The 23,636-nt window shown below is 32.0% G+C and overlaps 1 protein-coding gene across 3 annotated transcripts; it reads right to left on the bottom strand.

Annotated features, from left to right (window-relative positions):
- Window positions 1–239: 239 nt before the first annotated feature.
- Window positions 240–7,950, bottom strand: LOC140864247 (glycerol-3-phosphate dehydrogenase SDP6, mitochondrial). 3 transcript variants are annotated; one of them, XM_073268295.1, is made up of 7 exons: window positions 7,479–7,950; window positions 6,105–6,578; window positions 5,633–5,964; window positions 1,603–1,763; window positions 959–1,253; window positions 560–872; window positions 240–480 (listed from the first exon to the last, which is right to left on the bottom strand). In XM_073268295.1, the coding sequence occupies exons 1-6, from the start codon at window positions 7,849–7,851 to the stop codon at window positions 573–575; spliced, it is 1,935 nt and encodes a 644-aa protein (XP_073124396.1). In that variant the 5' UTR covers window positions 7,852–7,950; the 3' UTR covers window positions 240–480; window positions 560–572. The 3 variants fall into 3 exon arrangements, with proteins under 3 accessions (XP_073124396.1, XP_073124398.1, XP_073124399.1); XM_073268297.1 differs by having other exon boundaries at window positions 995–1,253; XM_073268298.1 differs by having other exon boundaries at window positions 7,502–7,721.
- Between the last annotated feature and the right edge of the window lie 15,686 nt (window positions 7,951–23,636).

Below are 23,636 nucleotides of genomic sequence, written 5' to 3'. Positions count from 1 at the left end.
CTAAATATATATATAATAAAAATACTTAATTTTTTATTTTTTTTATGGAAAATGCGTGTGTCACGATCTAGTGTATAAACAACAGTTAAATAAATTTAAAGTTATTGAAAGTTTAAGTTCTTTAATGAAAAACAGCAGTTCAATTGAAAAATGTCAGAAATTTTTTAAATGATAAATAAAAACGAAAAAAAATCCTAATATACCAACACTTGTCATAAAATACACAATTAAACAATTCGTTAAAAATCGAAATTTGAATATTTATTCTCGTCATGAACATTATTCAATTCAAGTTTTTTAAATATTGGTTTGCAAATCAAACATCGCTTTTGTGGTATAGTAAACTATTGAACACCATCCTGAAAAATGGGGAGCAACTGTAGAACTTTTGCAGTGTAATAAAAAGAAGGCAGAAAAAAAGTATCTTGGTATATGATACACCAAACTAAGAGCTCCTTCGGTATTGATAACGTCATGAATCTGCATCAAGGGAGAGTAAAGATTGGATATAACCCGCGTATCTATAATACAACGGCGTGGATTAAAAAAAATAGTTTACCAAGTGTGTCGAATTAGTTGTGTTTGCCATCATAAAATTGAGCATTTCTTGATGACTTGAAAGTTTCCAGGAATTCTTTAGTCTTGTGCATTTCCTGCTTTTGCCTCGACTTGTCCCAGCCATGTTCAGCAGCCAGTATCTGAACGATACGAGGCACTGCCCTCCTGGCAGCGTCTGTGTCAAGAAAAGCAAGGCGTGATCTTCTGGCGATGAAGTCCACCGCTGATTCACAGTACTCGTGCCTGGCACAGTATGCGACCTCTGCTTCCAGGATTGGGTATCCATGAGCAAGCCTTTTCCCTAGACTTTCATTCTGAAAATCAAAATGCATATTCAATCGTGTCACAACAATAATCAAACTAAAATCACGAAGAAAGATATGCACATATATACATATACCAAATAAGGGAGCAAATACAAAATAGGAAGAGTTGCCTGAGCAATGATAGCAACACGTTCAGCCAGAGTTCCATAAGCATGTGATAAATGTTTTGCGACAGCAGTGTCCATTGCACCAGGAACGATTTTCCCACCATATGACTTCTTCATACGTGTATATTGTTGTGCTAGTATAGTGAAAGATGCAGGATCCCATCCATCACCCCCTATAAGCTGTAGGTTGTAGGTCATGCATTTGTTTGTTGGGCTCAACTTTCCAGAATCTATGGCTGCATCAACGGCATCCTCTGCCATACTGCGAAGGATTACAGTAAGCAATAAGCTTCTAGGATAAAAGTTCTTAAAACCGAAGCTTCAAAACTCTGACCATATGAAATGGGTTCAACATCATCATTGAAAAAAGAGGACGAATCGAAATATAGCTACTACACCAAAACTTAGTGCAAAGAACCAACCAGGACAAGTTTTTTTTTTTTAATTCAAACACACATGGATAAAATAATAAAGAAAGCCAGGACTCGGGGCTATTTCTCTTCATTGTCAAGTACCTAGAAAGACATGCAAATTCTTCTCGACCGTTAAAAAGGGGAAACTTTCAAATTTTCAGTTAATTCCATACCATCAAATTAGCTTTATGCCTTTACCTTCTGTATGTCGTCCACTTTCCACCCGTAATTGTAACTAAACCAGGAAAATCTTCACAAACGACGTGATCTCTGGAAATGTTCTCCGTGTTTTTTGCTCTAGGATCAGTAGCCAATGGTCGAATGCCACTCCATGCTGATAAAACATCCATCCGTCGTACCTAAAAGTTTGGCATAAATCATAAAAATATTTTACATGATCTAAATCTAAAAATGATAAAAACCAGAAATAAAGTGGGGAAAAACAAAAATGTGATGAAACAAGAAGAATTGCGTAAATCATTCTTATTATTTCTACTGAAAAAATACAGCCTTTATACAAGTTACATAATCATAATAAAAGGTAATAAAATCACTAATTGATCTCAAGATAATTTTCTATTCTAGATAATTCACACAAAGGAAACTATACAAATTAGTATCTACGATATCTCCAAAATATTTCTGAAATCTTCAACATTTCCCCTCAAGCTTAGGAATAGATATCTTTCATTCCAAACTTGCTACGAAGATTTTCATGACTTGGCTTTGTGAGACTCTTGGTTAGGATCTCAGCTTCTTGATCATAATAGGAGATATAGGATAATTTAATGCCTCCTTCTTCCATTTCATCCTTAATAAAACTTTGGTCTATCCTTACATGTTTCATTTGGTCATGCTGGACTGGGTTGTGCACAATGCTGATGGCAGATTTACTGTCACTGTACAACTTGATAGGTGAGTTGATAGTAATTCTCAAGTCTTGCATTAACCGTTGTAGCCAAATAACTTCACACATCCCTTGTGCAATAGCTCGATATTCAGCCTCGGCACTACTTCTTGCTACCACGGTTTGTTTCTTGCTTCTCCATGTAACCAAATTTCCCCACAACTTCGAGCAAAAACCAGAAGTTAACTTACAGTCATCACTTCCAGCCCAATCGGCATCAACATATGCCTCAATGCTTCGGTTATAATTATTTTTTAAGAGCATAAGTCCTCGGCCAGGAGTTCCTTTGAGATATCTTAAAATATGATTTACTGCTTGTAGATGGCTTTGAGTTGGAGAATGCATGTACTGACTTACCATACTGACGGCATATGCGATATCAGGCCGTGTGAGAGATAAGTATATTAGTCTACCAACCAAGCGTTGGTATCTACCAATGTCTGCATAGGGTTCATTCTCCTTTATGCTGCTCTTCCAATTTTTTTCCAAGGGTTTCCAGTTTCTTGCAACAAATCAAGAATGTATTTCCTTTGAGAAATGAAGATGTCATCTTTACTTCGAGCTATCTCCATGCCAAGAAAATACTTTAAGGATCCTAAATCTTTTATTTCAAATTCTTTCCTCAATTTTCCTTTGAGCTGAAGAATCTCAACACTGTCATCACCTGTAATTAGGATATCATCCACATACACAATGAGGATGGCCTTTTTTCCACCTTCTCCTGCTTTGATGAAAAGAGTATGATCTGCCTTTCCTTGACTATATCTCAGTCGCATGAGAGTGGAGCTAAATCATGTGACATTCACTGTGTACCCAAATTGAATAATCCCTCCAACCAAGCTTTTCATTCGAAGGAAAATTAGGGAAAGCTAGGTGGGAGGTTGTATAGTTTTAAGATGTTGACTCCTTTTAATCACCTTTACGTTAATAAAGGAAAATAAATGTCAAAATTTGAAAGTGCGGAAGGTGACAAGTTAAAAGATCTCTGTAAATGAAGCAGCTCCTCAATTGACTAGAAAATCTGGCACTCTCTACAGCCTACAGGGACCAGTATGCAAATAAAGGTCCCCGATAAAGGTATAATATAAAATAAAACTGGAAAAAACAATCACAAGCACTAACCTTGAATAAGACGAAGCTATATGAACCAAATGGTAATGTTATTTTTGTTAGATGTCGATTTTAAAATAGTTAAAGTTTAATTATAAGGAAATTAAACAAAACAATGGACTCATGTAGTCCAGCCTTTAAAGTCCACATCCATGAAAAACACACAGATGGCTAAAACTCTTAATAATGTCTCTAAGTTTATTGTGCAATTAGCAGCTCCTTATACAGAAGAAAATTTCTAGAACTAATTGTCAATTTTAGTCATGTATGTATTGAGGTGTGACATTTTTGTTTTTTATCTTTGTTGAGTCAATCAAAGTCCTCTAACTATGTTCCGACAATCAACTATGGTCTTTGTCGTCAAAATCATGTAATTAAATTACTATCATTGTTAATTTTTTATAATTATAATTACATTGTTAAAAAGTTGTGCATGTCACAAGGGATTTTTCAAAGCACGTAATTATAAAAGTTTAGCAATGATATTAGTAATCTAATCACATGATTTTGATGAGGACTAAAATTGATCGTCGGAACATAGTTACATGACTACAACTGAATATTACCAAAAATATTTTCTATACCAAAATGACAACAAAATAATATCAAAGAGAGATCATATTCTTATTAGTGTTGACTCTAATACTAGAGCACATACTTTAGATTCTAGTGCTCTCCCTCAAGTCAAACATAGAATCTGTGATAAGTTTTCAACTTGAAGCACAAAATGATGCTTTGAAAAAATCTAAAACAATGCCATTTTCAGAATCAGAGAAATGGAGCGCAGACAAAGGAAAGCTGTTGAGCAGCAAGAAACAGCATCATTCTTTCGCCCACAATAAGATGTATATGTAAATAGAGATCAACCAGATAGATGGTAAAAAAAAACTGACAGTTCAATTGTGATAGCTAGATAATCATAATACATACTCCCTCTTGCCCATATATTTAGCTTCATGTGTATTTTCACACAGATTAAGAAAATTAAAGGAAAAATAAATTTTACAAAGAAATTTCTTATTTTACCCTTATTTAATGAATATTTTAATAAGATAAAAAATTGTTGAAATTAATTAATGTATATAATGACAAGAGTAGATAGGTAAAAGAATAGAGAAAACAACAATAAATATATAAATTCGATTATATATTTGGGATGGATGAAAAAGGAAATATAGTCTTTATATTTGTGACGGAGGGAGTAGTTAAATGCGTGGTTGCAGTTCACAATATGGTTACTGTACATGAACAATAATATGGTTACTGTACATGAACAATAATCAGATTTGTTTTTGCACGAATTTAATTTTAGAAAAGACAAGACTGAGAAACCTTGATTGGGGCCTTGTTTGAGTAACACGTTGAATTTTTAAATAGCAGAAATTCAAATTCAGTGATGAGATAATACAACACAAATTAGAAGTTACAAGGTTTTGCCATAAATCCTACATCCACTAGAAATATAAAAATGGCTAAAACTCTGGACAACCTTTCTTAGTTTAGAATACAACTAAAACATCTTTGAATAGACATGTCAAGATATACTCTTGACTCTTGAGAACATTTTGATATAAATATGGTAAGAAATTTTTCCTATAAATCAATCATAGCAATATAGTATCAAATGGTAGAGTTCAACTTACCTTACGTGTATTACCCTAATTGTCAATCTAATGATTCAATGATTTCTCACGTCAGTTCTCCAACATTAATTATGCTTATGTGTAAATATAGATCATTAAATCCATTATTTGGGCAATATCCTAAAGGTAGGATCTCATTAACCGTATCAAAGATATACCTTAATGGTATCGAATTCAATCCTAAAAAAATATCCCTGATTCATAACAAGGTCAAACCATAAACCATAAACATGTTATTAGAAAATCGTTCATAAGCTAACCTAAACAGAATTTTCCGTATCGAATTGCATCTGGTAGTACACAAGTACAAAGTGGCAGAGAAAGAGATACTGGAAGCTAGTCTGCAGCATATTATGATGCTAAAATTAAAGATGAGATGACTATGAATTAGCAAACAAATTATCAGATTCTTTGGGTTCTCCTTAAAAAAAGAAGAAGAGAATGAAGTGTTTTTCTCATTAACTTGAGGAAGGACGAAATTATTTAAAAAAAATGAAATAAAGGATTAATAAAGGAAACAACAGAAGGTAAATAATAAAAAAATTAAGGATTACAAGAATTGACAAACCTTGACATTAAGATAATCAGAGATAGCATCTAATATGAATTGAATCTCATCCTCATGTGGTTCTGGTAACATTGTAATATCGGTGTTTGAGTCAGTGGTGCCAGCAACTGTTCTCCCAAGCCATGGAAGCATGAAAACAACACGACCATCCTTCGTTTTAGGAACAATCAAACCCATTCCTTCCGGGGAATAATAATCAGGAAGCACAATGTGGACACCACTGCTGGGACAGATTATTGGCTTAGCATCTTTGTCCGCCATTGTCCTCACCGAATCACAAAATGGACCAGCCGCATTAACAATCACTTTTGCATATGTATCGAACTCTTTGCCTGCACAAGGAATTTTTCAACTACATTGGAACCAAAACTGTCATAAAAAATCAGGGCATTACAAGAAGAAAATTTTTCCACAGCAGTACTACTAATGATTGCCTTGATCGGACACGATATCATCTTATCAGTTCTTTTACCTGATAGATTATTTCTTATCCGAGCACCTATTATCCGCCCAGTACCCTCATCCGTAAGAAAGGATATCATTTCCGAGTGATTAAGGATAGCCGCGCCTGCTAAAGAAGCTGTGCATGCCAATGAAACATTTAAGCGCGAGTCATTCATCTGTCCATCATAATAAACCACAGTTCCTTTCAAGCTCCGATCTTTTCCCTTTGTTGCTAAGGTGGGAAAGAGTTCAGTAGATTCCTTTGCTGAATAGTACCTTGACAAGTGGAGTAAGTGTCTGCCAGCAACCAGGTCATACATTTTTAAACCCATCCAGTAGTAAACCACCTCAAACCAGCTAAAACACGGAGTCATACATGGCAAAGCATTGCACAAGTGGGGTGCATTGTCAATAACTTGCTTACGCTCCTCAAGCGCATGGAAAACCAGCTTCAACTGCCCGTAATCTAAGTTAAATACAGCTTTCTCCAGATAGCGAACTCCTGAAATGATTAGCTTTAACAATCAGCACCATGCATCAAAGACTGCATAAATAAAGACAATGAGAAATAAGATAAATAAGTACATGAAACAAAAACTTTGCAAGGAGTAAAAAGTAGAATCCCACACTTTCTGGGAAAGTTTACAAACAAATTAAAGAATATCTATTATCTTTTGAGTTTTGACTGCATTTAAAAATAACATCTCCAATTTTTACAAGACTAGATTCCAGTAATAAGGTCTTGAAGGCAAGAGTCCACGTCATTGAAGATAAAATTGGGAAGACCGAAGATGATATCTAAAGGTTTGCTCAACATCAAGATGATAAAATCTAGAAAATGACTAAAAAAGCATCCATAACTCACTTAGAAAAAATCATAGTTGGCCTCACTACGCAGCAATAACTTTATTCAGTACAAGTTCTTCCTTTCACAGGCTCCAAACTCAAATTTTTCCCATGTACAATCAAATAAGAGCATCTAGGACTCTCAGAAATCTTTTAGGACAGATTATCCACGGTAAAAGCAAACAAAAAACATGAAACTTGCGTCATATGCCTATCGACTGACGGAAGAAAATAACTCGATCTCCTTTCTATTATCTTTAATCTTTTTTATAAAAATGGATATACTTTTACTAAGAATCCCGCTTCATTGCTACTAAATGCTATCAGAATCAAATAAATCTTAGTGTTGTAAACTAAAGCTTTGATCTTTATTCACGTGAAGCAAGCAGAGCAGAGATAACTCTATCCACATTCACACATAATACGTGATAGCACGAAAAATGGCATTAATGGCGCTTCACCAATTACCAGGCCCTAAAACTGTACAACTCTCAAAACCCAAGGTACAATTCAATCAACAGCAGCAAGTAAATTATGCAGAACAAAATATGGTGACCTCCATGGATGAGTTTAGTAGACCTCGAGGAGGTGCCTGACGAGAAATCCTCACGCTCAACAAGGCCAACGCGTAGACCACGCGTTGCGGCATCCAGCGCGACGCCGCAGCCGGTGGCGCCGCCGCCGATGACGAGGATGTCGAGGGGGTTAGCCGTGCTTGATCCAATCAAAGCTGCCTCCTGGACGGCACGTGAGGGGACGGCGGAGAATGGGTCGGCGATCTTCTGCTTAAAATCGGCGAAGGCTGGGACAGCACCCCCGGTGCCGCGGTCGCTGGAGGCAACTGAGGGGTTGGTGATGATGGTGTAGTGAACACCTCCGGCGATGGCGGCGAGCGCGCCGAGACGGCGGAGGCGAATGGATGCCGCCATGTATACGGAGAGGGGATCAGAATTGTTGTGAGAGTGGGGAAAAGGAAAAGGATTGGTTCCGTTATGGGCGTTCTGTCTTCAACACGTTTCCATACTCGGCAGTCTGCTGTGTTCACTGTTATAAATATTGTTTTTTTTTATGTTATAAAATGTAAACATTTTTTGTTTGGTGATCAATGTTATTCCTTATAAAATTTATATGTGCCTTTTTTTTTACAAAAAAAATTATATAAATCTATGCTATATATTACCGGTTAATTGATATTCAGTCCCTATATCCAAACCCAAATATATGATCAATTTCTATCAGAAAAATAGTTGTTTACCCTTCCTAGGCTAACATGAATTTTTTCTGATGAAAGTCGGTACAAAACATTAAAAATATGGTACGAAAACATTATATTAGAGCACTAAGTTTAGATCTGATACAAAAAATAAGATTTTGAGTATAAAATTTGAACATTTTTATTAATATGAACAATTGCATCATATATTTGAGTACTCAAAAATCATATATTTGTACTAGATTTAACACATTTGTTACTCAAATATCATATATTAATATCATATTTTCAATGTTTTGTACCGATTTTCATCAAAAGAAGACAAATGTGTCATTAATATCAATATTTACTTAGTACTAAAAAATCATATATTTGTATCAGATCTAACACATTTGATATTAAATATCATATATTAGTTACGTATTTTCAATGTTTTATATCGATTTCCATCCAAAAAAGAAAAATGTGTCATTAATATCAATATTTGCTTACATGTTTGAGTACTCAACAATCATACATTAGTACCAGATTTGAAACATTTGGTACTCAAATATCATGTATTTGTATCATATTTTTAATGTTTTGTACCGACTTTAATCCGAAAAAAATCATGTGGATCCAGGAAATGTAAACAACTATTTTTGTGACAGATCTGATCATGTATTTGAGTTTGGATATAGGGAATAAACATCAATTTACCCATATATTAACGTACATATTTTTATATATATTCTATCTTATTAAAATTGAGGGGTTGGTATGTTGGTATGGCCAACCCTTCTTTATTTTACCCTTTAATTAATATATATTTAATTACCAAAAAATCATTTTATTTTGTTCATTGATAACCACTTATTTATGAAAATGACAAGTTTATAAAATTTATTTATTTATTTACAAAAAAAACATTTTCAAAATTGTTCTCTATTCTTTTTTTTTTTAATTTTAAAAAACGTATTGCATAAGCACGCAATGCATGCTCCCGAGTACTAGTTTATATTATATATTAAAGTACAACTTTTATTTATTTATTTTATTAGGTGAAAATTCGTACTCATTATCTTTCGATATGTATTGGATAAACGCAATTACTTACATCATGCTAGTAAGATAAACTGCATAGTCCAAGAAAATACTTGTAGAGACTCCGACACCTAACTATTGACCAATTGCTTACCTAATCCACCAACTCGGACACCTCTTTAAGAACAAATATAACGTTTATTGATAAATACTAACTAAAAATTACAATTATATCATAATTTACATAATATATATTACTATCTATCATGTAAGAGCCATTTAGTTTGGTCTCTTAGTATGCCCACAAAAAAAAAACATAAATTGAAAAAAAAAAAAAACACACACACACACAAAATCATTTTTCTCCACTATCTCAATTTCCTCCCCCCCCCCCCTCAATTATGATTTATTTTTTCTTATTTTTTCTCTAGTTTTTGTATTTAATATATAATATAATCATTTATTTGACAATTTTAATTAAAATATAATTTTATTATAAAAACGAACTATTCAGCACGCGCCACTACTAATGAAGTTGGAGGAGTTTTGAGTAATTACATTGATAATTTGGAGTAATTACGATACATTATACTGGTTTTGAGTATTAAGTGAGGGTCTCTGAGGTATACTGGTATAGGATTACGTCTTCAATCACCTTTAGTTTGGCATCTTATAGGGTTAATTGACAATCACTCCCTAAATCAATTTATAACTTATTTATAAATCCCTACACAAATAAAACTTACTTTCAACTCTCTGGAGAGAAAAACTTTTGTTTAAAAATACCTATTATACCCTTCTCTATTCAAATTCTAATAAATCACTAAAAAAAATGTGAAAGAATGAAAAATAAAAACAAAACTAATCCAAATAGTATATATATAAAAATTCAAATTAAAATCAAAGAACATAAACCATATCATATACATGCTTCTGTTGATACATGAGCAAGTATATGTTTAGGAAGCAAACATATACTTCCAAATCATTATTGGAAGAAATACGATAAATAATTAAAAGTTCGAATAGGAGATGGATCAATAATCATGCTTGATACAGTAGCAGAAAAAATTAAAATAGAAATTGAGGAAAAAAAATTTATAATACCCATTATATACCAAATAGAATCAGGAATGGATATTATAATAGAAAATAACTTTTTAAGAGAATATCTTCCATTTACACAATTGAAAATCACATAACTTTAAACAAAGGATCATCAATGATTTATATTCTTAAAATACGAACATCATTTCGTGTAGGAAATGAAGGATTTACAAAGAATTTTCATAAACGAAATACAAATCCAATAGAACTAAAAATAGAAAATATTTTAACGATTAATCCTGAAAAATAAATCATGAAGAAATTTCATGATATTTGTTCTGAAAATCCTCAGGACAAAATTAAGAAAAGAAAACAATTCATTGCTTCAATCAAACTCAAAGACCCTAATATCACAATTCGTGAAACACCAAGAAGATTTAACATGGATGATGTAAAAATATTTGAAAAGGAGGTTCAAGAATTATTAAAACTTAAGATAATCATCCCTAGTAAGAGTCCACACTCTTCACCAGCCTTTTATGTCAGTAAGAAAGATACTGATAAGAAAATAATGGTAATTGATTATCGAAAAATGAATAAAGAAACAATTATGGACGGATATTATATCCCAAATAAGAATGATTTACTATCTTATATAGGAGAAATGAAATATTTTTCCAGTCTAGATTGTAAATCAGGATTCTGGCAAATTCAGCTAGAACCACAAACACAATTACTTACAGCATTCAGTTGTCCAAAAGGACAATATCAATGGACTGTATTACCTTTCGGACTCAAACAAGCACCAAGTATCTTTCAAAGATATATGAATGAATCTTTTAAATCATATGTAGATTTTTGTTGTGTTTACATAGATGACATATTAATTTAATCAAAAACATTAGATCAACATTATAAAGACCTCGTGACAGTATTAGATATTTGTCATAAAGATGAAATTATACTTTCTGAAAAGAAAGCATAATTGTTCAAAACAAAAATAAATTATCTAGGATTACAAATAGAAGATGAAAAACATTGTTTACAACAACATATACTTAAGAAAATTCATGATTTTCCTAGTGAAATCAAGGATAAAGATCAATTAAGAAGATTTCTAGGATTATTAACTTATTCTGGAAATTACATTAAGAAACTTGCAGAAATTAAAAAACCTCTTCAGGCAAAACTTAAACAATACTATAAGTGGAAATGGTCTAAAGAAAATACTAATTATATCGACACTATTAAAAAGAAAATAATTAGTAATCTTCTTGAGTTATATTTTTCTTCAAATAAAGATATAATAATAATTGAAACAGACTCTTCAGATGAATACTGGGGAGCATGTCTAAAAGCATATACAGGAGAAAGAAATTTAGAAGAACTTACTAAAACAGCTACAAGAAATAATGAAGAATTATGTAATTATACATCAGGAACTTTTCAAGGTGCACAACTAAATTATCATTCAAACGAAAAAGAATTATTGGCTTTAATATTTACAATTAGAACTTATGAAATTTATCTTATTTCTAAACCGTTTTTAGTAAGAACAAATAATATGAATTTAACATATTTCAAGACAAGAAAAATATCAAAAAATGCAGGGAGAAATGCAACAAGACTAATTAGATGGAAATTAGAACTAAACCATTATCAGTTCGAGATCCAACATATCAAAGGAACGGATAATTCATTACCCAATGCATTAACCAGAGAACTTCATCCAAATTATACTATCCGTAGTAACGGGATAACAAAAGAGATCCTAAGTGATCCAGAAAATGATTACGAGTCATCCGAACATGCCTCAGAAAGCATGGGAAATATAAATTAATGAAATGAGATTTATATTCAGAGAAATGAATTATTTTATGACTTTCAGTAATCCGAACATGCCTCAGAAAGCATGGAGAATATAAATTAATGAAATGAGATTTATATTCAGAGAAATGAATTATTTTATGACTTTCAGTCATCCGAACATGCCTCAGAAAGCATGAGAAATATAAATTGATGAAATGAGATTTATATTCAGATACATGAATTACTCTACGAGTAAAGATTCGATTCTTGAAAAAGAATCTATAAATGCAATGATACGCATAATAAAATTATCCAAATTACTCACGAAAATAGTTATTTTACTAACCAATATATATATATATATATATATATATATATATATATATGTTTTCTTGTGCAGAATATAATCAAGATGGAGCAATTAAGTCAATTAAAAAAACAATTGATTGACTTATAGGAAGAAATCCAAATTCTTCAACTTTGAGTAAAAAGATTCAAAGGATAGAAGAAAAGATGACAACTTCGTCATCATCATCTTCACCAATAACACCAATCAAAATGGCAACTCCATTTGATAAAATAATGGAGATGAAAGAAAAGCAGTCAGTGGTCACAGCCAACACTGATAACAAAGAAAAAGAAAGTGAAAAAGAAAAAGAAAAAGAAAAGAAGAAAGAACCGGTGGTCACAGCCAACACCGAGAAAAATGAAAAAGAAGAAAGGACGTTTAAAAGCGCCCTTGAAACAAGAGAAAGAAATATGGTCAATCTCCGACCACAAAAACCAATTTTTAAAAAAACAAATTTTCCAAAAAAACTAAAAAATGAATTTTTTGAAACACTAAACTATTTGAGAATAGCCAAACCATCTGCAGGATCTTGGCTACAAACTTGTGACACACAGAGCATATCAAGAGCAAGAGCACGGCAGGGTGCTCCAGCGCATGAAGTTGCAAGATTCTTTTCAAATTGATTATTAAGTGGATTATAAGTCAGTCCTAACAACCAAGAGATAGAACTATTTTCATATTAACTGAGAAATAGTATTATCCAGTTCAAGAAAGCAGTCTTCAAGGACGATCCAGTGTTAACATTAAGTATTCATTCAACCCTTCCAGATTGGGAAAATGACAAATTCTATCAACCGATGATATACATTCAATGTCGAAGAAATAAAGACAAGTTTTTATTTGAAGGATCAAATGAAGAGAAACCAGTAATGGATATCTCAACACTTCCTGAGATAAGAATAAAGACATTGATTGACATGATCTCAAAGACAGGAAAGATTGATAAAAACTCAAAGGTTAAAATAAATTTTGCAACTAATAAAATTTTATTAACCACTGGACACAAGGAGACAATCCAAAAAGAAAAAACAAGCCATGTTAGCTCAATTCGAAGCTCTGATCTATGAAGCAAGAGTTGATATGACCCGAGAAACCCAACAAATGTTATGTCAAAGACTAAGAATAATGATTTCCACTCACAAATGTGGACATTGCCAACCCATTCAGACAGAAGAAGCAACTGTCAAAGAATACAAACCAGTTGTCAAAGAAGACAAACCAATTAAGAAATAATCTGAATGTACCAGTGATTCAGAAAGTGACACAATGTAAAAACAAATGAAATCGTGGACCACACCACGTGTAAAAGGCATCCACTCAGATGTAAAATGAGTTGTTTTCCATTATGTAGTATGGTCCCCCTCTTCCTTTATTTTTATTGATGTACGCGTTTCTCCACGCCTATAAAAGGAGATGTTTGTGCTCTAAATGAATAAGTTGAAGTTTGAGTATCTCTCTCTTCTTAAGTTTCTTACAATCTGGTTCATACAAGACGTATAAAAACTATCAGAAACTAAGAAACATAAAATCAAAAACAAAATTAAGCCTTATGGCTAATAACTAAACAAGCAGGGCGTAAGGAGGATAAGGTTGGAAGCCAACCATTGAAGATTCATGGTTAGAGTAAACCTGGAAATCCATAGAGCAAGTACCATCTGATCAAGGTGATCTTTAAGGGAACGCAAGGATTTGGCCTCTGCTCAAAAACCAAGAATCAATCAATCAAGATAACCTTCCTGAACCTCTTGTTGCCCTTAATTTAAAATTTATTTGAAACATTATCATGCCTGGAATGACTCTCAAGCAAGAAGTAATCATACTAAATAAGAAGTTCCGAAATTTGAGAAATAAAATTCAAAATTTAGAAAGTACAGATCCAGAATATACTCAGATCTATAACGAGATGAATACAATAAATCAACAATTATTCATTATAGAGAATTATATAGTTGTTCGATTCGATGAACATATTATGCAAGAAATATATAATGAAATTGACAATGAAAATAATAACGAAAATATTTAAAGTTTATTAACCATGTCACTATCCTTTATAAGAAATGGAAAATTAATAATTAAAAACTGGTTTGAAACAGAAGATGATCATGAATATGATACATTTCATGAATTACATATAAATAATTTTGATTTAACCATTTTTGAATCAATTTATCAATTAAAATTTATAATAATAACAAATGAATGGAACCAAATTGGATTCAAATCATTCATCTGTTACAAATGAATAAACAGAGTTCCGCAACCTGGTATCAGAGCAGTATTAAAACAGATTACTAATGCCTGGATTAACCTTAGACATTGAGATTAAAAATTTATTTGATAAAATAATCTTACTAAATGATTTACATCAAATAAATCAATTATGGAATATAATAAAAGATCTTCAAACCTTTTATTTCAAAAATCATAAAGTAGAACATTTTTCAAGCAACTGAAAAATGATAATTCAAATTTCTGAGAACGAAGAAATTGAAGACGTAACAATCTGTTATGCATAAGAATAAAATTAGTTATCGAACCGATCAACAAAAACAAAATAGTAAAAATAACAATTTTTACTAAATGGAAAATGTATGAAAATACAAAAACAAATATCTTTAATTTATATTCCATGAATATAAATTTTGATATAGAAAATTGTGAAAACAATTTGAAACATCTCAAAAATTGTCAATCTTCAATTGATAATTTCGAAGATTTTCAGAATCTATTAGAACAAATAGATTCAACAAAAGGACTTATAATAGTCTTAAGAAAATTAAGAAGTTCTATCATCTGTTAAAATGACAGAAGTAACAATTCCAAATCAAAACAATCAGATTGATGAATCTGAAGAAAATCAATAGTATAATTTGAATATTATATTTAATCAAAGTAAGTTTGCTGAAATACAGAAAATAAGATTTTCTAATTCAAAAACTAATCTAATAGATCAACCAGGAATATTAAGCAAGATTTCAAATTTTATTAATCCCAAAAAAAATTTAATTTATTATTCGATTCGTATAAAAGAACGATCATGTAAAATAAATAACAAATTAAGGTCTAATACTCTGAAATTGTTAACAACTCAATATATTGATACCATCATGGAAAAAGCCAGTAAAAAAGAAAGATCTGAACTGAAATACGTTCACATCGGAGAATTGAAATCATAGTATCAGCTCACTACCGAGAAGAAATATATACACTAATTGAAACAGTTCGTGACAAAAGGATACGTAATTTTGAGGATTCTATCATTGAAAAAATTGAAAGAAACTTATGTTACAAAAAGATGAAATTTTGTATTTATCCACAATACAATATATCTCTTTTTGATAAAAACATAAATGACGTTTTAACATTAGATTATTACTTTTATAGAAATAATCTTATGTTAACAGAAAACCATCCGATCAATATAAACTATGTTGTCGGTTTAGCAATAAGTAATAATTCTCAAACATGAATAATTTCAACAAAACCAACTATTTCTGTTGAAAGAATGTTTGAAAATATTACAAGAATTGAACACCCTCGAAAATCATTTATTGAAGAAATAAATCCCTATAAAATATGGAGTTCAGATGACCTCCAAATCACAAAACAGTCTGTACCAAGAAGATCATTATCATTTGCTAGAAATGATGAAGATATTCTTGAAAAGATTGGAACCATGAATCAAAATATTCTTAAAATTAAACAAGCTATTGTTAATGAATCAACCTCATCGCAATGACTTCCTTAATAAAATTAAAAAAAAGATCTAGGAGATTTAGAAAATAATATTAATAAGATCAATCTATCAATACAAGAATTAGAGAAAAATTTCAAAGAAGATTTAGCAACGACTAGATTAATAATTGAACAAGAAAGACATAGTAATGAAATATTAAATTATCTTAAGGAAGTTCTTCCAATAGATAAAGTGAAAAGGAAAATGGAAGAAGAATCACCATTCAAAATTGAATCATGGTATCGAAATCCCCTTAGTTATGTCAAACATAAGTATGTAGATATTTATTAAAACAAACCAATCTGATTTTGAACAAATAGGAGTAAATACAGAAGAATTATATCATTCACATCAAGAATCAGAACAATACAGAGATATGGATATTTCAGAATCTGAATCTGAAGATGATTCTAGACCACAATTAAATCTACGAACGAATATAGAAGGTAGTGATGGAAGAGATGATGAAGAATTTAAATATAATAGAGACCAATACTTTGGATCTTATAAAGATATTAGAGATATTCTTAGAGAATAAAAAACATCAGGATTTGTGAAACAGAATATCTTAGATTTAGGTTGTTCAACATCTAAAGAAAGAAAATCAAAATAGATCATTGGGCAAATGAACTATCAGTACAAATTCAATTAACACCATTATTAGATAAAAGTGAAAATATTCAAGTATTAACTCATGGAATGATAAAAATGACATTGGTAGGAACAATAAGAACTTAGGCTGAAAACCTAATAATTACTAATCTGCCACAAGGAATGACAGGACATCGATATTTTGAACTATTCGTTGATGCCTTGTATCAAGAGTTTTTAGGAGTATCAAATAATGATGCTAATGTAGTAGCTAAGAACATAAAACAAAATAGAGCAATTTTTATTCTAGATAATATTAAATTATGCAATTTATGTTATTTAGAAGAATTTATTTGTGATTATGAAACAAACTATTATCAGTTAATAGATGCTGATAAAAAGAAACATTATAAATTAAGTATCTTTAATAAGATACCTATTATACCAATAAACAGTAAAGATGAATTCTTAACTAGTCCTTATGCTAAAACTTTAGGAGGAGCTATTAAATTCATCAAAGACATAATAACAAAGAAATATCATGAAGTAACACTAAATAAAAGAATCTCTAAATCCTACAAACAAAACAATAAGCTTTGCTGTGAAAAAATAGAATTCACAGTACAAGAGTATGGCTGTAAAACAAACAAGTCACACAAACATATAAAAAGATATAAACAAATCAAAACTAATAAATCTATTAAACCTTTTAATAGAAAATTCATTCCTTATAAGAAAAAAAAATTTAAAAATGTTGAAAAATATATTATTATTATGTTGAATATTGAATATTGAATGTTGAATATTGAGTTGTAAAATGTGGAAAATTAGTGTGTGATGATGTAGATGATGATGTTTTAATTTTTGGACTAATCTCAAATGTGAATCTATAAAAAGGTCTTCATTTGTGATGAAAAATACAATTGAAGTTGAGAGAAAAATATTATAAAGTGTAGAGTTTGATATATTTTGAGTTTTGGAATATTTACTTTTTACCGTAAATTTTTACTTTTTCACAACACGTTATCAGCACGATCGCTCGAAGGTTCTCTATATTTTCCGACGATCCAAAATACAAGAAGAAGTCAAAAATATTCAACAAGTAAGAATAATTATTTTATTGTTTATTGTGTATATATTTAATATATATTATCATGTTATGAAAAAAAAAATTAGTTTTTAAAAACTTGTTATAAATCCTGGGAGGATGTTAAGACGACATCCCACACTCCCGGTAAGGGATACGACAAGTATAAAAGCCTCTAAGGTTTTTAAACAATAACGTGATATGATATATGTATATATACTAACTATATCAATATATAATTTCATGTTATTATATAAGAGGTTGTCTAGGACACTGACCTTATAATAACGTGATATGATATATATTTTATTGCGTATATTTAATTATGATTATCATTATACGCATCACATGATTATCATGAATTTTTATTCAACACATAATCATTTTTTTCTTACCCTCAACGGTCACAAACGGTCATAAACGGCTAGTTTTTTTGCCTATAAATATGTTCACTCAAACTCATTTTCAATCACACCAAAATTCATTCTTCATCTCAAAACATTCTCCTCGGTTTTTTTCGAAAAAGAAGATGGAGTTTTTGGCTTTTCTAAGGATATTTTTCATAACGACTATGATCATCATGTTCACGAGTTTTGTACTCACCAGCGATTTTCCACCACCTATTTTTTCTCTATTTGTATACGCACTTGTAATCTTCGTTTATCCATTATTTTGTATTGTCATATTAATGGAAATTAACTAATAAAATGTATTGTTATTTTTCTAGTACCACCATGTCAAATTTGGCAAAGATTGAATTCGTTGCGCTCGATATCACTGGAAAGAATTATATGCCATGGACTCTCGATGTAGAAATGCATCTTGAGTCATTGGGTCTAAGTGATACAATCAAAGAAATTAATATATCAACCTCACAAGATAAAGCAAAGGCAATTATTTTCTTACGCCGACATCTTGATGAAGGGTTGAAATGTGAGTATCTCACAGAAAAAGACCCAATGATTTTATGGAAAGGATTGAAAGAAAGATTTGAGCATATAAGGGAAATGATACTTCCGACCGCCCGTGATGAATGGAATTCGTTGAGAATCCAAGACTTTAAAAAAGTCAGTGAATATAATTCTGCAATGTATCGAATAGTCTCGCAATTAAAATTCTGTGGACTTCAAGTCACAGAGATGGAAATGCTTGAGAAAACGTTTTCCACTTTTCACGCATCAAATATAACTCTACAGCAACAGTATAGAGTGCGTGGTTTTACGAGATATTCTGAGCTCATTGCATGTCTTCTTGTGGCGGAAAAGAACAACGAATTGTTAATAAGAAATCATCAATCCCGACCCACTGGATCAACGGCATTTCCTGAAGCAAATGTCGTAATGAAAAATGAAAATCAAAATCAAAGGCATAGACCAGATTTTGGTCGTGGACGAGGTCGAGGACGTGGGCGTGGACGTGGACGTGGACGTAAAAATGATCGCGGTCGTGGTCGCGGCCGTGGATATGAAAATAATAGAGATAGTTACTTCAATAACTCATCTCAAAAGAACGTCGCGAACCACCCACCAAAAAGGCAGCATGAAAACCCGAGTGAAAATGAAAATCACTCAAAAAGATCTGAGAGTGTTTGTTATAGATGTGGCACTCCAGGACATTGGTCACATATTTGTCGAACCCCTGAGCATCTATGTAAGCTTTATAAAGAATCGACAAAAGGGAAAGGAAAAGAGACCAATTTTGTTGAAAATAGTGACCATTTAATTGGCTCAACTAGTTTCAATGCTGCAGATTTTTTGAATGATTTCGAAGACATTGATTAAAAGATTGGTGGGACTATATTGTAACAAATTTGTATTTTTAATGCATTCTTGTATTATAAAGCATGTTATATTTTGCATTTGTATTGTACTTAATTTTTCTTTATTGCATTTTTTGTGAAGTTTGATATGGAAAATGCTATGAGCAAACATGGAAATAATATCATGGAAATTTGCATACCAGATAGTGGTACAACACACACTATTCTGCGAGATGAAAGATATTTCTTGGAAATAAAACCAACAAAAACAATGGTGAATACCATATCAGGTCCTGTAGACTTGATTGAAGGTTGTGGAAAAGCACATTTTTTGTTACCTAATGGTACAAAATTTCTGATAAATGATGCTTTATATTCACCACAATCGAAAAGAAATTTGTTGAGTTTTAATGACATATACTCTCATGGGTATGATACTGAGACGATAACTGATGGAAATCAGAAATATATGTGTCTTACCACATATAAATCAGGAAAGAAATATGTGGTTGAAAAATTATCAATGCTCCCTACTGGATTGCATTATACACATATAAGGCCAATCGAATCAAATATGGTGGTTAATAGTTCTTCAATATTAACAAATTGGCATGATCGATTGGGACATCCTGGTTCAATAATGATGCGAAGAATTATTGAAAATACGCATGGTCATCCATTGAAAGACCAGAAGATCTTTCAGAATAATAAGTTTCAATGTAAAGCATGTTCTCTTGGAAAACTTATTATAAGACCATCACCAGCTAAAATCCAAACAGAATCACCCATATTTCTTGAACGCATTCAGGGTGATATTTGTGGGCCAATTCATCCACCATGTGGACCATTTCGATATTTTATGGTATTGATCGATGCTTCTAGCAGATGGTCACATGTATGCTTATTGTCAACTCGGAATGTGGCATTTGCAAGATTAATGGCTCAATAATAAAATTGCGGAATCAATTTCCAGATTATACAATCAAGAAAATAAGACTTGATAATGCTGGAGAATTTACATCCCAGACTTTCAATGATTATTGTATGTCAATGGGAATCACTGTTGAACATCCTGTAGCTCATGTTCATACGCAAAATGGATTAGCTGAATCATTGATTAAACGTCTACAACTGATTGCTAGACCAATGATTATGAAAACAAAACTCCCTATTTCTATATGGGGACATGCAATTTTACATGCTGCGGCATTAATTCGCATCAGACCAAGTGCATATCATAAATTCTCCCCATTGCAACTTGCATTTGGTAAAGAACCAAATATCTCTCATCTGAGAATTTTTGTATGTATGGTGTATGTGCCTATTGCACCACCTCAACGATCAAAAATGGGTCCTCAAAGAAAAATCGGTATTTATATCGGTTATGACAGTCCATCAATCATTAGATATCTTGAGCCTCAGACAGGCGATGTGTTTACAGCACGCTTTGCTGATTGTCATTTTAATGAAGAAATCTTCCCAGTGTTAGGGGGAGAAAAGAAACACATCGAAAAAGAAATCACATGGTATGTAACATCATTGTTACATTTGGATCCAAGGACCAAACAATGTGAGAAAGATGTACAGCAAATTGTGCACATGCAAAGAATTGCAAATCAAATGCCAGATGCATTTGCAGACACAAAAGGGGTAACAAAATCATATATACATGCTGTAAATGCCCCTGCTCGAATTGAAATTCCAAAGAAACAAATTGAAGACACTCATGATGTCATAAAACGCTTGAAGCGTGGAAGACCAGTCGGTTCCAAGGATAAAAATCCTCGGAAAAGAAAAGGCATAGAGAAACACGACGATCATAAAATAGAAAATGGTGTTCCAGAAGAATCACCTGATGATGAAAATATTCTGTCAGAACCACAAACTGACGAGAATCGTGAAATCTCTATCAATTATATTAATACTGGAAAAATATGGAACCGAAAAGACATAGAAGATATTGATGATATATTTTCTTATAATGTGGCTTGTGACATCGTAAATGAAAATGAGGATCATGAACCAAAATCTTTTGGTGAATGTAAAACTCGTCATGATTGGGTCAAATGGAAAGATGCCATCCAGGTTGAATTGGATTCGCTGAATAAACGTAATGTTTTTGGACCTATAGTCCTCACACCTGAAGGTGTAAAACCTGTTGGATACAAATGGGTTTTTATTCGAAAGCGAAATGAGAAAAATGAAATAGTCAGATATAAAGCTAGACTTGTTGCACAAGGTTTTTCTCAAAGGCCTGGAATTGATTATGAAGAAACGTATTCTCCTGTTATGGATGCAATTACGTTTCGATATTTGATTAGTTTGGCAGTGTCTGAAAATTTGGAAATGTGTCTTATGGATGTTGTTACAGCTTACTTATACGGATCACTTGATAGTGATATATACATGAAAATCCCTGAAGGATTTAAGATGCCTGAAGCACAAAGTTCAAAACCCAGAGAATTTTATTCTGTAAAATTGCAAAGATCATTATATGGGTTAAAGCAATCCGGCCGAATGTGGTATAATCGGCTAAGTGAGCACTTGATGAAAAAGGGATATGTAAATGATCCAATATGCCCTTGTGTTTTCATCAAGAAAACAACATCCGGATGTGTAATTATTGCTGTATATGTTGATGATTTAAACATCATTGGAACGAATAAAGAAATTCAAGAAGTTATGATGTACTTGAAGGAAGAATTCGAAATGAAGGATCTTGGAAAAACCAAGTATTGTCTGGGTTTGCAAATCGAACAAAAAGAATGTGGAATTTTTGTTCACCAGGCAAATTATACAGAAAAGATCCTTAAACGTTTTAATATGGATAAATCAAATCCATTAAGTACTCCAATGGTTGTAAGATCATTAAACATAGAAAAGGATCCATTCCGTCCATGTGGAGATGATGAAGTTATTCTTGGTCCATAAGTACCATATCTAAGTGCCATTGGTGCCCTTATGTATCTTGCAAATTGCACTAGACCTGATATATCTTTTGCTGTAAATTTATTGGCAAGATTCAGTTCATATCCAACAAAGAGGCACTGGAACGGAATTAAACATATATTCCGTTATCTACGAGGAACGACAGATTTGGGACTTTTGTACTCAAAAGACACCAATCAAAGTATCATTGGTTATGCTGATGCTGGATACTTATCTGATCCACATAAGGCACGTTCCCAAACCGGATATGTATTTACTCGTGGAGGCACCGCAATTTCTTGGCGTTCACAGAAACAAACACTCGTAACAACTTCATCAAATCACGCCGAGATTATTGCATTACAAGAAGCAAGTCGTGAATGTGTATGGTTAAAGTCAATGACCAAACATATTCAAATATCGTGTGGATTGACAGTAGAAAAAAAGCCTGTGACACTATATGAAGATAATGCTGCATGTATTGCTCAAATGAAAGAAGGATACATCAAAGTGACAGAACCAAACATATCCCCCCAAAATTCTTTGCCTACACTCAAGAGCTTGAGAAGAATAAAGATATTGATATCTGTTACATTCAATCAAGTGAGAACTCATCAGATCTCTTCACAAAGGCTCTTCCCACGACGATATTCAGAAAGCATATATACAACATTGGGATGCGCAATCTACGGAATATGTGAAGAATCACTCATGTTAACATGAGGGGGAGTTTACGTGGCTGCACTCTTTTTCCCTTACTATGGTTTTTATCCCACTGAGTTTTTCCTAGTAAGGTTTTTAACGAGGCAGTATAAAACACGTAATGAATACAGTCATCATATCACGGTCATCATCACAAGGGGGAGTGTTGAAAAATATATTATTATTATGTTGAATATTGAATATTGAATGTTGAATATTGAGTTGTAAAATGTGAAAAATTAGTGTGTGATGATGTAGATGATGATGTTTTAATTTTTGGACTAATCTCAAATGTGGATCTATAAAAAGGTCTTCATTTGTGATGAAAAATACAATTGAAGTTGAGAGAAAAATATTATAAAGTGTAGAGTTTGATATATTTTGAGTTTTGGAATATTTACTTTTTACCGTAAATTTTTACTTTTTCACAACAAAAAAGAATTTTTTCAGAAAACCTTATAAAAGAA

This window comes from Henckelia pumila, chromosome 4, assembly GCF_033568475.1.
Source record: "Henckelia pumila isolate YLH828 chromosome 4, ASM3356847v2, whole genome shotgun sequence".
NCBI lineage: Eukaryota > Viridiplantae > Streptophyta > Magnoliopsida > Lamiales > Gesneriaceae > Henckelia > Henckelia pumila.
This window is presented reverse-complemented; position numbering and strand designations above follow the sequence as displayed.

Coding starts and splice junctions, on each gene's coding strand:
- LOC140864247 (XM_073268295.1), bottom strand. CDS start 7,851: ATGGCGGCATCCATTCGCCTCCGCCGTCTCGGCGCGCTCGCCGCCATC. Junction 5,965..6,104: donor GATAAGAAATAATCTATCAG/GTAAAAGAACTG, acceptor TTCCTTGTGCAG/GCAAAGAGTTCGATACATAT. Junction 1,254..1,602: donor AAGTGGACGACATACAGAAG/GTAAAGGCATAA, acceptor AATCCTTCGCAG/TATGGCAGAGGATGCCGTTG.